Source organism: Polypterus senegalus, chromosome 14, assembly GCF_016835505.1.
Source record: "Polypterus senegalus isolate Bchr_013 chromosome 14, ASM1683550v1, whole genome shotgun sequence".
Lineage (NCBI taxonomy): Eukaryota > Metazoa > Chordata > Cladistia > Polypteriformes > Polypteridae > Polypterus > Polypterus senegalus.
This window is the reverse complement of record NC_053167.1, coordinates 134,734,658-134,752,466: the sequence shown is the minus strand read 5'-3', so window position 1 is coordinate 134,752,466 and position 17,809 is coordinate 134,734,658. Positions and strand designations below refer to the sequence as shown.

At 41.8% G+C, this 17,809-nt stretch overlaps 1 protein-coding gene across 2 annotated transcripts in view; it reads right to left on the bottom strand.

The window, feature by feature from the left end:
- The window catches only part of tie1 (tyrosine kinase with immunoglobulin-like and EGF-like domains 1), a 197,828-nt gene that overhangs the window by 159,667 nt on the left and 20,352 nt on the right, over positions 1-17,809 (bottom strand). For both annotated transcript variants that reach the window (XM_039736139.1, XM_039736140.1), the window contains exon 3: positions 3,777-3,887. In XM_039736139.1, coding sequence (XP_039592073.1) covers positions 3,777-3,887 — 111 coding nt within the window. The remainder of the gene's footprint in view (positions 1-3,776; positions 3,888-17,809) is intronic.

The following is a 17,809-nucleotide window of genomic DNA, read 5'->3' as shown; positions in this document are numbered from 1 at the left end:
CAGAACAGAGTTAGATGTGTGGTACAGAAAGTGGGGCTGCAGATAAGGACCTGAGCGAGCGAGAGGAGTGTAAGTGTGAAGGAGATCGGTGAAGTAGGGAGGAGCGAGACTGTGAAGAGCTTTAACCGTTCAGAGTGATATTTTGTAAACAGGGAGCCAGTGAAGTTGGGAGAGAGTAGGTGTCGTATGTTCAGTGGATTTAGAACAGGTAATGACTCTAGCAGCAGAATTTTGAAAAAGTTGTAAGTGATGGATATGTTTTTGTGAATGTCAAATTGAATTGCATTACAGTAATCAATACATGAAGTGACTAAGGAATTAACTGATACTTCACTACTGTGTTGTGTAAGAACAGGGTGAAGTCTAGAAATGTTTCGGAGATGGAAAAAGGCAGTCCGAGAAATGTTACTTATATGGGAAGAAAAAGAGAGGCTACTGTCTAGAATGATGCCCAGGCTCTTAACCGGGGAAGAGATGTTTGTGTTAATGTTGTTAATTAAAATGAATAAACAGTTGACCTTAGCGAGTGTGGATTTAGAACCAATGAGGAGCGCCTCAGTTTTATTGCTGTCTAATTGGAGAAAATTGTGAGTCATCCATTACTTTATTTCTTGGACACATGATGCCATTAAGAGTATTTGGAGAGAAAGCACCCCAGTGAAACGGCTGCTCCAGTTAGGGATCACCACAGTGGATCATCTTCTTCCATATCTTCCTGTCTTCATCATCTTGCTCTATCACACTCATCACCTTCATGTCCTCTCTCACCACATCCATAAACCTCCTCTTAGGCCTTCCTCTTGTCCTCTTCCCTAGCGGCTCTATCCTTAACATCTTTCTCCCAATATACCCCTCATCTCTCCTCTGCACATGTCCAAACCAACGCAATCTCACCTCTCTGACTCTGTCTCCCAACCATCCAACTTGAGCTGACCCTCTAATGTGCTCATTTCTAATCATGTCCATCCTCGTCACACCCAATATAAATCTTAACATCTTTAACTCTGCCATCTCCAGCTTTGTCTCCTGATTTTTGGTCAGTGCTACTGTCTCCAGCACATATAACATAGCTGGTCTCACTACCGTCCTGTAGACCTTTCCTTTCACTCTTGCTGATACCCATCTGTCACAAGTCACTCCTGACACTCTTCTCCGCCCACTCCACCCTGCCTGCACTCTCTTTTTCACTTCTCTTCCACAATCCCCATTACTCTGTACTGTTGATCCTAAGTATTTAAACTCCTCCAACTTCACCAACTCTACTCCCTGAATCCTCACCACTCCTCTGACCTCCCTCTCATTCTTTTATCAAATGTACAGACAGGGATAGTGTTATATGTTATCACTACCAGAAATATAGTAGAAATTCAAAAATGTTCAACTATAAATTACACTCTGATGTGAAAAGCATTTAGTCGGCTGCAGATGATAAACCAGCTAAGAAGTTTTGATTATCATGTGCCTTTAATAGTCAGCCATTCCTCATGGACCACTCACATCAAGTAAGACCATCATATCATATATCATATCTCATATATGATTAGGAATTTTTGCAGATTCAATTAAAAAAATCCAATTTGTACAAATATTCAAACCTATTGCAGTTGAAATTTGGTTCAGGTGCATCCCATTGAATGACTGAGACACTGGTACTGTAAGTGCTGTGCAGAGTGGAGGCAGACCCTCTGTGTTTTTCCCAGTTGATTCTGGGGTCCATGAGGGGTGTGTTCTGCTGGGCAGGGGCGTGGGGTCCAGTGGCTATGGGGCATCTGTTGGTGAAGAGAGATTCACTGATCTTGACTTTCTTGACGATGCTGTGATCTTTGTGGAGTCACTGGAGGCTCTGATGGGGGCTCTTGAGAGACTGAGTGAGGGGTCTAAGTGTCTGGTCTTGGGAGTGTCCTGATAAAAATCAACAGCCAAGCCTTTAACGACCTCTTGGGCACAGCCATCAGCAGTATATCTGTTTGCGGAGAGAGAGTGCCGACCTCACTGAGAGGTTTACTTACCTCAACAGTGACATTCTGGTGACTATTCCTATGAAGTCAGTAGACGGATTGGGAGAGCATGGGGGGGTCATGAGGTCGCTGGAAAGGGGTGTGTGGCGCTCCTGATATCTCTGCAAAAGGACGAAGGTCCGAGTCTTTAGAGTCCTGGTGCTGCCTGTCTTCCTATTTTGTTATGAGACATGGATGCTATCCAATGTCCTGAGATGAAGACTGGACCCATTCAGTGCTGTGTCTCTTCAGAGAATCCTTGGGTACCATTGGTTACTCACAGAGTCCCGAATGAGGCACATTACCTGCATTGTGAGGGAGTATCAGTTATGGCACTACGGCCATGTGACGTGATTACCTGAGGGTGGTTCATCTCACAGGACTCACATCATTCAAGGGGACACCCGTGTAACACCTAGCTGCGGCAGATAGATGGTCATTTCCATGGGGTGGAACTGGACCGCGTGTCTACCTAGAGGGTTGCAAACAAGGATACCGAACTGTTTCATCATTTGATGGGTGTTGGCAATGTGCTGTACCAGTGTATGCTCCCCAATCTGACCTGCCCTGACCTGAGATGTTTCTACAACTTGTTAAGAGTCCACCTTTGGTCCATTCAATTGACTGGATCTGATTAGTAAAGGCACATACCTGTAGATGGTCCACCAGGTGAGCAAAAAACCATCTAGTGAGGTTGATAGAATTGCCTGCAGAGCTCAGAGACCAGGATTATGTTGAAGGTTACAATAAAGTGTCCACAGCACTAAGGGTTCTCAGGAGCACAGTGGCCTCCATCATTCTTAAATGGAAAACATTTGGAACAACCACAACTCTTCCCAGAGTGTGTCCAACCAAACTGGGGGAAAGGGGGGAAAGTACAGAAGGAAAACTGACAGTGGGCTTGGGGGGCAAATGATACATGAAGCCAACTTGGAGTTTACAAAAAGGCACCTACAAGACTCTCAGACTAAGAGAAATAAGATTTCTCTGGTCTGATGAAACCTGTGTAATAACATTCCAACAATGAACCATGGTGGTGGCAACATTAGGGACTGGAAGACTACACAGGGTTGAGCAAAAGCCAAATGAAGCAAAGTATGGAGATATCTGTAATAAAAACCTGCTCAGAGCGCTCAGACCCTCAGATTGACTTAACGATTCACCTTCTGACTCTACAGTGACCCTTTCAAAGGCAACATAAGAATTTCTTAGGGTCATCTATTTGGCTGTTCTTGAGTTGCCCATCCAGAGCCAGACTTGAACCCAATGGAACATCTCCAGAGAGACCAGAAAATGCTATCCAGTGATGGTGTCCATCCAACCTGACAGAGCTTGAGAGGATCTGCAGAGAAGAGTGACAGAAAATTCCCAAGTCCAGGTGTGTGAAGTTTATAGTATCAGACCCCAAGAAGACTCCAAACTAGAATTGTTGGCAAAGGGGCTTTAACGATCTGCAAGACCTGAGCAAAGAATCTGAATACTTGAGTCATTGGGATAAAAAAAAAATTCCTAAATTTCTGTTTTCATTTACTCATTCTGGTGTACTGAGTGTTGCTCGAAGAGGGAAAAATGAACGTAAATGCTTTTAGCACTAGGCTGTAACATAAAGTGAAAAAAGTGAGGGTCTGAATAGGCACTGAAGGCGCTAGAGTATAAACTCTACTAGTGAAGCACATGTGAGCCAGTGACACATGGTAAGCTGGTGACAGCATCAGATATGGTGACCTCATGATCTCCAGGTCGGCCCTTCATTCATTAAGAGGTGCTGTTGAAACTCACCGTTAAATTTCCACAGGATGTCATTTGACTTGGGGGCCACCACCTGGACTGCAAGCAGTACGTTGTCACCTCTGTTGGCCGTGACAGAGAAGGCTCTGGGCAGGAACACAGCTGAAATTATTAAGAACACACAGGTCAGAAAGAATGAACTGTAAAGACTAAAGAAAAAAGTCAACCCCACGAAATAAAGAGGACTGAAAAGATACACACAGACACTGTCCTCATTCTCTACTTGATTGTTGTTTTGAGACTGAAACATGAAATGTGGAATTGGTGGGAGCTCTTCTCATTTCAGTTCAAACAGGTATTTTTATTCAGTGCCTCTTAAAGTACAAAAGATAATGTAAAGCAACACAGAGATGGACGGTGACACTAAAATAAACTAAAAAATAATATAAAAGGAATGGCTTTAAAGTTGGAAGACATAGCACTAATTTACAAATAGATAGATGTGTAAGGTACTATATAACAGACAGGCAGAGAGAGAGAGAGAGAGATGGATTAAGAAAGGCATTATATAATAGATAGATAGATAGATAGATAGATAGATAGATAGATAGATAAAGAAATGTACTATATAACAGATACAGTAGATAAAGAAAGAAAGGTACTATAAATAGATATGAAAAGCACTATATAATAGATAGATAAATAGACAAATAGAGATAGATAGAAATGAAAGGCACTATATATAGATAGATAGATGGCTCTATCTATCTGTTATATAGTGCCTTTCTTTATCTGTCTATCTATCTATACTAATAAAAGGCAAAGCTCTCACTGACTGACTGACTGACTGACTCATCACTAATTCTCCAACTTCCCGTGTAGGTAGAAGGCTGAAACTTGGCAGACTCATTCCTTACAGCTTACTTACAAAAGTTAGGCAGGTTTCATTTCGAAATTCTACACGTAATGGTCATAACTGGAAGCTATTTTTCTCCATATACTGTAATGGAGTTGAGCTCGATGGCTGTGAGGGGCGGAGTTTCGTGTGACATCATCACATCTCCCACGTAATCACGTGAACTGACTGTCAACGCAGTACGTAGAAAACAAGGAAGAGCTCCAAAAAGCGCTGAAGAAAACATGCATTATATAATTGAGAAGGCAGCGAAACAATAAGAAGCGAGCGACTGACACATACAACCATATTCATGAGTGCAGCTACTTCGGAAACAAAGCACGGTGTAAACCTAAAGTTTAAATTAAGTTCATAGACAGGCTGCCGCTGGCGTTTGTCATGCCCACGGCTAATGAGGGATACGAGTTTAATGAGAGGACGCAGGATATAAACGAGAGTTTTGATCACTTTGTAACGAAATTAACATTGCTGGTGAAGGGATGTGTTTATGCAAATTCCGAGAGACTGTGTTTGTGGAGGGATTGACAGTTAAGACGGGTGGGGGAGTGACGTCATCAGCTCCCCTCCCATTCACTTCATTTCGCTCTGAGCTGAGCTCCGCAGCTAACGCGGTCTTATGGAAGCAACTTTGTGACGCTGCCACCAAATACTCACAGAAAAATCCACAAGTTAATACACACGCTGTCTCTAGAGTTTCTCCACACTCTGAATCCTCCAGGCACTACTTACAAAAGGTTACATTGACAATCGTGTTGCGTTATTTTTAAAATGTTTCCTTTTCTTAGCACAAGCACAGCTGAGAAGCTTCGATGCATGTGCTCCATAACGCGGTAAAAAATAACGCATTTATTCACACTTTGCATTCCAAGCAAAGGGGAACTTCTGTCAATGCATGATTTCCTGGTACACTGATTACATTGATGCACACATCAGAGCTACAAAAATGTTAGAGTCGGAAGAAAGTGCGTTGCTAGGACGGATTTGAGGAAAATTTAATTTCAAAAGACTACCCTACAGCAGCCTTGATAAAAGCGTGGTTTTGTGCAAACTGTGCAAAAACGAGTTTCCATACCACCCAAGCACTTCAACCTTACGGTACCATCTAAATGCAAAACATGTTACAGTGAACACAGACACTCTGTATGCTGTTAGCACTAGCAGTAGCAGTTCGAGTACCAACAAAAGGTGTCGGCAGCCCAAACCTGATGAAATGACTGGCTTCAGGACCAAAATTAGTAAGGCAACATCGGTCAAACACATACAAGCATATTCATGAGTGCAGCTACTTCAAAAACAAAGCACGGTGTAAACCTAAAGTTTAAATTAAGATCATAGACAGGTTGCCGCTGGCGTTTGTCATGCCCACGGCTAATGCGGGATACAAGTTTAATGAGAGGACGCAGGATATAAACGAGAGTTTTGATCACTTTGTAACTAAGTTCACTTTGATGGTGAAGGGCTGTGCTTATGCAAATTCCGAGAGACTGTCTTTGTGGGGGGATTGACAGTTAAGGTGGGTGGGGGAGTCACGTCATCATCTCCCCTCCCATTCACCTCATTTCGCTCTGAGCTGAGTTCCGCAGCTAACGCAGTCTTGCGGAAGCAACTTTGTGATGCTGCCACCAAATACTCACAGAAAAATCCACAAGTTAATACACACGCTGTCTCTAGAGTTTCTCCACACTCTGAATCCTCCAGGCACTACTTACAAAAGGTTACATTGACAATCGTGTTACGTTATTTTTAAAATGTTTCCTTTTCTTAGCACAAGCATAGCTGAGAAGCTTCGATGCATGTGCTCCATAACGCGTTAAAAAATAATGCATTTAATCGCACTTTGCATTCCAAGCAAAGGGGAACTTCTGTCAATGCATGATTTCCTGGTACACCGATTACATTGATGCACACATCAGAGCTACAAAAATGTACAAAAATGTAGATATGTATATATATAAGTATATGTGTGTGTGTATCGGAAGAAAGCACGTTGCTACGACTGATTGGAGGAAAATTTCATTTCAAAAGACTACCCGACGGAAGCCTTGATAAAAGCATGGTTTTGTGCACATATATACTGCTCAAAAGAATTAAAGGAACACTTTTTAATCAGAGTATAGCATAAAGTCAATGAAACTTATGGGATATTAATCTGGTTAGTTAAGTAGCAGATGGGGTTGTTAATCAGTTTTAGCTGCTGTGGTGTTAATGAAATTAACAACAGATGCACTAGAGGGGCAACAATGAGATGACCCCCAAAACAGGAATGGTTTAACAGGTGGAGGCCACTGACATTTTTCCCTCCTCATCTTTTCTGACTGTTTCTTCACTAGTTTTGCATTTGCCTACAGTCAGTGTCACTACTGGTAGCATGAGGCGATACCTGGACCCTACAGAGGTTGCACAAGTAGTCCAACTTCTCCAGGATGGCACATCAATACGTGTCATTGCCAGAAGGTTTGCTGTGTCTCCCTGCACAGTCTCAAGGGCATGGAGGAGATTCTAGGAGACAAGCAGTTACTCTAGGAGAGCTGAGAGGGCCATAGAAGGTCCATAACCCATCAGCAGGACCAGTATCTGCTCCTTTGGGCAAGGAGGAACAGGATGAGCACTGCCAGAGCCCTACAAAATGACCTCCAGCAGGCCACTGGTGTGAATGTCTCTGACCAAACAACCAGAAAGACTTCATGAGGGTGACCCAAGGGCCCCATGTCCTCTAATGGGCCCTGAGCTCACTGCCCAGCAGCATGCAGCTCGATTGGCATTCGCCATAGAATACCAGAATTGGCAGATGCACCACTGGTGCCCTGTGCTTTTTACAGATGAGAGCAGGTTCACCCTGAGCACTTGACAGAAGTGAAAGGGTCTGGAGAAGCCATGGAGAACATTATGCTGCCTGTAACATCATTCAGCATGAGCAGTTTGGTGGTGGGTTAATGATTGTCTGGGGAGGCATATCCATGGAGGGTCACACAGACCGCTACAGGCTTGACAAAGGCACCTTGGCTGCCATTAGGTATCAGGATGAAATCCTTGGACCCATTGTCAGACCCTATGCTGGTACAGTGGCTCCTGGTGCACGACAATTGCCTCATGTGGTGAGAGTATGCAGGCAGTTCCTGGAGGATGAAGGAATTGATACCATTGACTGGCCACCACACTTTCCTGACCTAAATCCAATAGAACACCTCTGGGACATTATGTTTTGGTCCATCCAATGCCACCAGGTTGCACCTCAGACTGTCCAGGAGCTCAGTGATGCCCTGGTCCAGATCTGGGAGGAGATCCCCACAACACCATCTGTCATCTCATTAGAAGCATGCACCGATGTTGTCAGGCATGTATACAAGAACACAGGGGCCATACAAAGTGCTGCGTACAATTTGAGTTGCTGCAATTAAATTTTGGCAAAATGGACTAGCCTGCCACATCATTTTTCACTCTGATTTTGGGGCGTCTTTGAATTCAGGGCTCTGTAGGTTGATCATTTTCATTTCCATCAAGCGATGTGGCATCCTTTCGTTCCTAACACATTACCCAGTCTATATCAGTATAGATATCCAGGAGGATTTCTTTTTCCCATTGAGATCTGATGTGTTTTCAAAGTGTTCCTTTAATTTTTTGAGCAGATGTTGCTTCTGTCTCATAACAGTGACAAAACAATTACATTGACAATCATGTTACATTATTTTTAAAATGCTTTTCTTTTCATTACTTCTTTAACACACTACTTCTTAGGGTATTTTGCTAGTGTACAGTATATATTGTTCTTAATCTCAGATGTTGCTTCTGTCTTTTTGTGGCTATCCATACTTTTATTACCTGCTCTTGCTCTGCTCATTATGGGTTTACTGTTCTTATGGCGGGCAATTCAAGTCTCATTACCCCTAACCTTGACACTGCATGCTTGTTTTTCTTTGTTTCCCTCGATACAGCTAGGTGGGGTCTGCACACTGATTCAAGGCTAAGAGTTTTGTTCTTCCTTAGCCCCTGTTATTTTCATGGTCACACCTGCTAGAACACAGTAGAATCTCTTTTCTTATTTTTTATATCTTTTCATGCCTGCAGGTGCAAAATCCTGTCTATAAATTGTTTGTGCCTGAGATGGAATCAGAGATCAATATGGCTGGTAGAAAATAACAAATACCAGTATCGGAGATTTTTGAATGCAATATTGAAGGCATTTATTATAAGCACATTGTCTTGGAGCAGGATATGTTGTATGCTGTAGACATTTAGAGTAAAAAATCCTCACATCTTAAAATTCACCTAAAGTTCATTACAAATTGGCCCATTCTGGGCAATTAAAGGAAAAGAAAAAAGTGCCAATAGTCGGCGCAGATTTGTTCAGCACAAATAGAAAATATTTTAAAAATTCTTAAATTGTGTAAAATTGTTCATATTCAGTACCTGTATATCAGACAAAAACAAAACCAAATAGTAATGTGTGTCATGTAGTGTAGTAAGCTTCCACTAACATTAAACTCATATTATATCCAAACCTGTTAAGTGGATAATTCTGTTTCATTGTGACACAAAAATTAAACTACATAGTAGCTCTTTAACCATACTATAATTACAAAAACAAAAACTGAAACTAATATATATAAAAATAAAATAGAAATGTCTTTGAAAAATAAAAACTAAATTAAAACTAAAAATACACGATGAAGGAAAACGAAAACTAATCTGAATTTCCAAGCAAGGTCAGAAAAAATATACAAATAAAAACTAATATAAAAAACAAAAAACTATAATAACCTTGGTACAGAGGTTCAAATACTTAATCTATTAAACACTAACTTTGGAGTTTGTCTTCTTCTGTTAAAAATATCTACAGAAAATGGTTTTTTTTTTGGACTTTGGAATTGGGTTGTTACAGTGTAAGAGTTCACATTAAAAATACAAATTGGATAAATGTGTACAAATCTTTTGTCATACAGAAAATTAGGATGACTTTCAGGAGGATCAATATACTTTTGCATGCCTCTGTAGTTATATGCACCCTATGCTGCCCCAGGACATGCACTGTAGCTCTCTGTCCTAGTAAATTCGAACCAGACCTCCTATGCTGGGACAGGTTTTTATTATCCACTTTGTGGGTTTAGTTCAAGTATGCAATACCCGGCCGAGACGAGAGGGGGAGCTACTGCTGACCTTATTTTCTTGTTTTTCTGTCCTCATAGTGCAAAGAAACTGCCCAATAAAGGCATGTAGTTCCTGCTCCTTCTGGTCTGGCCACCATAAAATCCAGAAGTCCCAGGAGAAGGTGTCTTAGGAAGACCAGAGCCCAACGCAGAACGGAGCGCTGCCTTAGCGACGCTAAACAAAGTTACTTTTGTTTCCATTTCAAGAGAGTTACCAGTTTAGGGAGTAGCACAAAGTCATGGATTTTCCTTTTAGTTTATTGAAATTTTAAGTTTGTCTGAAGGCAAATTAAAAGGGGCGACCTTACAGGGGTCCCAAATTTTCTTTGTTTCTGAGACAATGCCTGACCATACCGCTTACACCTCTATTTTTGAACTATTTCCTTTATACATCCCCATTAAAGGAACGTTTCTGACAACTGAATTAACAGGCCTGCATACGAGGAATTACCCCATGCACACGTGTCGAAACGTTCTGCAGAGTAAAACTGAACAAAAAGAGAAGCATAGAATTTGTTTTGGCAACACAACCAGTACAACTAAAATTCATCCTATACAAACCAAATCTTACTCATTTTCAAAAGAATGAAAACAATGAGAGATGACCTTCTGTTGTGAGAAACTAACTTACTAGTGGGCAGGTTTTCATATGTGCTTATTTACCATTTTCATTTAAGGAGCAACTGAGAAAAACTGGTGAAAGTTCAAATGGACTTGAGGCCTGCAGGCCAAACAGCGATTCAGGAGATGGCTTTGTGTAAGCGGATGTCACAAACACTATAAACGGGCTGCATCATCACATCTTGCATTGTTTCTTTCTTATAGGCGAAGAAAAGAAAAGAAAATGAACTGAGCCTTGCAGGAGACACCATTGCATTTTGACTCAGGTTCCTGTCTCCTGCCCAGTGCTTCTGGGATGAGCTCTGGCGCCCACCCAGTGACCATCGACTGGATTAGAAAAGTTCAAAAAATAGAAAAATATTTTTTTTTTCTACTGAAATATAACTCTACTTTATTACTCACTGCCCTAAGATTTGAACTTCTTTCCACTAAGTCATGAATCACTTTTCACAGGATATACCCCACTTCCTGAAATCACTACTCAAAAAATGAACACAAGATGATGAACCGCTCCTGAAACAAAAGAGCATTTATAACATTATGTGACAAGTGGTCCACGGCGCAATGCGGTTTTAAAATAAATAATCGCATCTTGAAAAGTCTGGGGGCTTCCAATTGGGTCTGGGTGTTTGCAAACACACTCCTCTCCTATAGAAAAGATTCTTAAAGTTGATGATTTGCATATATGCAAAGAGAATCGTGAGCAAACAAAAGAGTAAGGGTGACAGTTAGTCTTAGACCATGATAGACCATTTCATTAAGAAAGGCCACAACTGATTTTAGCATAGAAGAGTGACCTGACTGCCCTTTTACTTGCTTTGATTTAAATTTCTGTGCATCAAGGACGTTGTGTTCTTTGATGGAAGTGAGCTAACAAGCAGCTCGATTTTGTTATACAAACTCAATTGTGGGGTCTTCTGCCTGATATAACCGATTAAATAAGTTTCTCTAAGCATTCAAGGCTTAATTATGGGAACACTTTCATATTACAACAACAACAACATTTATTTCTATAGCACATTTTCATTCAAATGATGAAGCTCAGTGCTTTACATGATGAAGAAAGAAAAAATAAAAAATATAATTAGGCAATGCTAATTAACATAGCATAAAAGTAAGGTCCGATGACCAGGGAGGACAGAAAAAAATGAAGAAAAAAAAAACTCCAGACGGCTGGAGAAAAAATATAATCTGCAGGTGTCCCACCCAGCCAGCCCCCTCTAAGCATTCTACCTAACATAAATGACCTCAATCAGTCTTCATGGTATTTAGGGTTCACATGGAAGAACTTGATGATGACGGTCATGTGGACATCTGGCTGTAGGGACATCACAATGCTTTGATCAGGTGGTGGGGGCGCAGATCAACACAATAGAAAACCAGAGAAACAACAGCAGAGAAAGTAGGGGTTATTACGGTTTTCAGAGCCACCATGGATGATAATGATAATTAATTGAATATACAGAGTATCAGGATTAAACAAAGATGAAGCCATGATAAAGTAATGTGTTATTAGCAGTTTTTTCAAGTGCTCCACCGTATTAGCCTGGTGAATTTCAATCGGTCTGCTATTCCAGATATTAGGTTCATAACAGCAGAAGGCCGCCTCGCCACTTCTTTTAAGTTTAGCTCTCAGAATTCTAAGCAGACCCTCATTTGAAGATCTAAGGTTATGATTTGAACTGTAAGGTGTAAGAAATTCTGAGATTTAAGATGGAGACGATTATGAAGGCTTTGTAAACCATCAGCCGTATTTTAAATGGCACAGGTAACCAGTGTAGTGATGCTAAGACTGGTGTGATGTGCTTGGATTTTCATTTCCTAGTTAAGATTCTGGCAGCTCCATTCTGCACCCTGTGTAATCGACTGATGTCTTTTTTAGGTGGTCCTGAGAGGAGTGGGTTACAGTAATCTAGCCGACTGAAAATAAAAGCGTGAACTCATTTGTCAGCATCTTTCAATGATATGAGGTCTAACTTTTGTTATATTTCTTAAGTGAAAAAAATGCTTTCCTAGTAATCTGATTAATATGTGATTTAAAATTCAGGTTAGAGTCAATAGTTACCCCTAAATTATTTATCTTCGCCTTGACTTTTAATCCTAATGGATCAAGTTTATTTCTAATACCCTCATTATATCCATTTTTACCAATCACTAAAATTTCTGTTTTCTCCTTATTTAGTTTGAGAAAATTACTACTCATCCACTCAGAAACACAAGTAAGACCTTGTGTCAGTGAATTAAGAGAGTCGGGGTTATCAGGCGCTATTGATAAATACAGTTATGTGTCATCAGCATAGCTGTGGTAGCTCATGTTATGCCTTGAGATAACCTGACATCATGGAAGCATGTAGATCGAAAAGAGCAGCGGACCCCGGATAGACCCTTGTGGAACACCACATATACACATATTAACGTGTATATTTTGTGACGGATGGCCCAAAGGAGGGAAGGATGGGGGAAGGCAGATACTTTTGGACACTGCCTCCCCCAAAATGCTGGAGTGTAGCGGTGCCCAGGATTCCCTCAGAGCATCCTGGGACTTGGAGTTTGGCTTCTCAGCCCTGTTGGGTGCTACCAGGGGGAGCTGTCAAAGGACCTGGGGACTCATCCTTTCCCTATAGCCCAGAAGTATGAGGAATCACGAGGATGGAAGCTCCAAAGTACTTCCAAGCTGAAGAAAAAAGCCAGGTCTTCATTAGACATGGACGTGCTTAGCCAGTCATGTGGTCGGAGGGACAGAAGCACTTCCGGGTCGAAGATTATATAAAGGACTGATGGGAACCCAGCAAGCAAGCCAGAGCTGGGAGAAGGTAGACAACACTTGCTGGGAGGTGTGGAGGAGAGGTTTGAGATTATTGTGATTGTTTATTTGTTTATGGTGGCTGTGGTGCTTATGTACATGTTACATAGCAAAGTCCTGCAAAGTCTGATCTCGCTCAAAGCAGCCAATTGCATGCATCGCCACGTTGCACTGCTTACAATACGTGTTGCACTGGTGCCTCCTTTTCAATTGTTTGTTGCTGCACACAACACAGGTCAGGATTCTATTTTTTGTTCTCATATGTTGCTGGAAAGTCACCCGTTTGACATGAAAACCGTATTGTCACCTCTTTTCATCTTTAACTCTGAAGGCCTCTGTCTCCTGTTCACCCTCACTGTGCCACAAGCTCCAAATCCCCTGCTCTGTAGCTCCATGAACAATTCTGGGCATGTATAAAAACTGTCCAAATGTACACAACATGACCTAAATGTTTACAGCCCTGAAGTAGCTCCAGCACAACCTGACGTGTCAAGGTACAGTCCTCTCTTAGAAAGAAATACTTTACTGTATATGTTATTACTTTCAGGCAGAAACCAGTGTTTGCTTCTGCCAGTACAAAATCCTTTATGCCATACTTTGTGGGCTTGTCTGGCATATATTGGCGGAAAAAAAGGCGTCCTTTATATTTTATTGTAGATTCATCCAAAGGCAAATCACGGCCAGGCTGATAAAACTGTTAATATGTTGGTTCCACAATGTCAAGCAGGGGCTGAACTTTATAACGGGGGTTATAGCCTGGCTCACCCCTTGGCATTTGCTTCTTGTTATCACAGAAGTGAATAAAACTTTGCAGCAGCACGTACCTATCATCACGCGGCATAACCTGGGGACAAAGCACATTTAGACCAATGCTCCCTGAAGTTATATCACCAGTCTAGTTCCATCTCTATTTGTAATGCCACAAAGCCCTTCATCCCATCTTTTGTTGTGGGTTTCTACTTTGAAAAATGAGAATGTGATGCAAGCGCTGCCCACAATTCAAAAAATTTCTCTGCCTACCTGTTTGTCTCGTCTCACAGTAGCTGAAAACAACATCAAGAGACAGCAGCCTGAAGTAGTCCAGCGGCTGATAATCTGTCGTGTCCAACTGCAAGCCATGCCGTCTTGTGAAGTCCGGTAGCTAGTTTGGTTCCCATGGATCAATGTCTAGGTATTCCTCCCACACGAACCTTGTTGTTGGTGCATCGGCTGCGCGAGGCGCTCAGCTGGCAGCCGATCAGCTGGGAAGGCATCGGCTGGTGTCTGATCAGCTGATGCCAGCTCCTCGTTCTCTTGCTCAATCTCCTGATCACTCTCAACAAAATCAGATTCTGAAAAATCAGAGTCTGACTCAGCGATAATACACAAAACATCGTCTGCTGAGCATTTTCTTTTCTGCACTCTCATGAGATGTCGATGTCATCTTGCCTTAGTTTACATTTCATAACTTACGTACACGCAAGGATTAGATGCCGAGTCGAGTCTAACATTCCTCCAAACAGAGAGGGAATGCCTGTGATGTAACAGTGAGTTTTGTCACCATTAACAGTTGATTGTCGCCCTCTACCCTTGGATGTTGACTTTTGTCGACATGCGCCCTGAGCCCCTCCTGTCGACAAAAGTCCTAAAAGAAACAGAGAGGGAAGGGTAAATTGTTATGACAAAGTCTGTGATGGCAGCATATTGTTATGAGAAAAGGGGCTGAACGCGGTCATTATTATTAGAAACCCTGTAAAGCAGAGGATGGGAAATTGTGTGAAGAGGGGGTATGTTGTGATATGAATTGTAATAAATAGAAGATTGCCATATTCATTAATTGCTCAAGTCATCTGAACCAGGACTGTGTGTTCATCACTCAATAAAACTGATTCTGCTGCCTGTCCTGAGACTCCGAGTGCCTGCTTTGGGGCTGAGGGTGCCCATTGCGGCTTAATCTACTTCAACACTCCCAGGCTGATTGGGGTATTTGGCTGATCGCGCACACACGTGCGAATGTGGGCAGATCAGTCCATTGCCTCATTCACACTTCAGAGGTAGCGATGCATCACTTCTGCACCCGATCAGGTGGTATAAAGGAGCCTGCACAGCGGATGGAGAGACAGATCAAAGATAGAGGCAAGAAAAATAGGGGAACAGAAAAGAAAGATATGGAGGTTAAAGACGGGAGAATCAAGACAGGATTGGGAGCCACCAGGGTGTGGAAGAAAGTAGGCAGGCAGCCGGGAGGAGAACCCCTTGGAGGAGCGTAATAATAATAATTCTTTGCATTTATATAGCGCTTTTCTCACTACTCAAAAGCGATCAGCAATTGCAGGTTAATGGCCTTGCTCAAGGTGCTTGGGGGCTGAAGAGGGCCATTTGGCTGAGCATTTTTGGGATAGCTGGCAGCGAGAGCTGGAGGAGCGAGGCATGGCACACTCCTTCTGGGGCCCATGGGACATCAGGGACCTGAGCCTATGAGGAAAGGTTGGCTGTGCCTTTCAACAGGATGTCTCCTCTAGTTGCAAGATGCCATATGGGGTAAGCAGAGCAGACTGCTTAAGATTCCTACCTTGGAATCTTAAACTCGTTTTAAGGATTATTTATTGGATCACTTTTTAACTGCCACACATTGGCACTGGATTTTCTAGATAAGTTATGAGTAAGTATCAGTAAATGGAGTGGGAGAGCATGGGGGTTCAAAAGGTTGCTGGTAAGGGGTGTGTGGCGCTCCCATTATCTCTGTAAAAGGATGAAGGTCCAAGTCTTTGGAGTACTGGTGCTTCCTGTCTTGCTATATGGTTGCACTATGCAGTGAGCTGAGATGAAGACTGGACTCTTTTGGTACTGTACTGTTCATTAAAAATGCTTCTTGTCTGTTAATACAAACCACATGGGGGTTAGTAGTAATGAATCTCCTTGACGTTAACCCCGAGCATGACTCGGGTTCAGAATTTTATGCAATTACGGTTAAACCAGGGGTGGGCAACATCGGCCCTAAAGGGCCGCAGTGGCTGCAGGTTTTTGTTCTAACCCACTTACTCAATTAGAATCCAATCGTTGCCAGTATCGGACCTTATTAAATTTTATGGCTTGTTAGTCTGCCATATTAGGTTCTGTTATCGTAGATTTTATTTTTCCTTTTCAAGGATATTATCCAAATGATTTGAAGACTAAAACTGATCATTTTCAGTTTGTCCCATTTTTTATTATTTGTCCAGTGTTGTATTAAACCAGAGAGTGCACACAGCTGTAAATGGAAACAAGTCAGACGGAGAACTGCTAATAAGGAGCCATTACAACACTGAATGCAGCTGTTTAAGACTGAAATAGGTCATTTAGGGTGGGAGAACCTTAACAAGCAAGACCACCAAAATAAATAAGTAAGTTTTTCGATCTTCATGCTTCCGTTAGGTCAGATTATCTCGGGGCATAACGTGAGTTACCACAGCTATGCCGATGACACACAGCTGTATTTATCAATAGCACCTGATGACCCCGACTCTGTTGTTTCACTAACACAATGTCTTACTTGTGTTTCTGAGTGGATGAGTACTAATTTTCTCAAGCTAAATAAACAGAAATTTTAGTGATTGGCAATAATAAATATAATGTGGTTATTAGAAATAAACTTGATGTGTTAGGATTAAAAGTCAAGACGGAGGTAAAAAATTTAGGGGTAACTGTTGACTGTGACCTGAATTTTAAATCGCATATTAATCAGATCACTAGGATAGCATTTTTTCATTTAAGAAATATAACAAAAGTTAGACCTCTTATATCATTGAAAGATGCTGACAAATTAGTTCACGCGTTTGTTTTCAGTCGACTAGATTACTGTAACGCACTCCTCTCAGGACCACCCAAAAAAGACATCAATCGACTGCAATGAGTGCAGAATGGAGCTGCAAGAATCCTAACTAGGAAAAGAAAATCCGAGCACATCACACCAGTTTTGATGTCACTACACTGGTTACCTGTGTCATTCAGAACTGACTTTAAAATACTGCTTATGGTTTACAAAGCCTTAAATAATCTCTGCTCCATCTTATATAATCGGCGTGTCTGACACGTTATATTCCAAATCGTAACCTTAGATCCTCAAATGAGTGTCTCCTTAGAATTCCAAAAGCTAAACTTAAGAGAAGTGGTGAGGCGGGCGGCCTTCTGCTGTTATGCACCTAAAATCTGGAATAGCCTGCCAATAGGAATTCACCAGGCTGATACAGTGGAGCACTTTAAAAAAACTGATAAAACCACATTACTGTAACATGGCTTTCTCATAAGTTCATTTTAATTTAATCCTGATGCTCTGCATATTCAATTAATTATCATTACTATTCATGGTGGCTTCAAAATCCATACTAACCCCTACTCTCTCTTCTGTTCTTTTTCCGGTTTTCTGTGGTGGTGACCTGCGCCACCACCACCTGATCAAAGCACCGTGATGTCCCTACATTGATGGATTAAAGGCCAGAGGTTCACGTGACCGTCATCATCAAGTCCTTCCATGAGAAACCTGAATACAATGAGGACTGATTGAGGTCACTGATGTTAGGTAGAATGCCTAGAGGGGGCTGGGTGGTCTCATGGCCTCAGAACCCCTGCAGATTTTATTTTT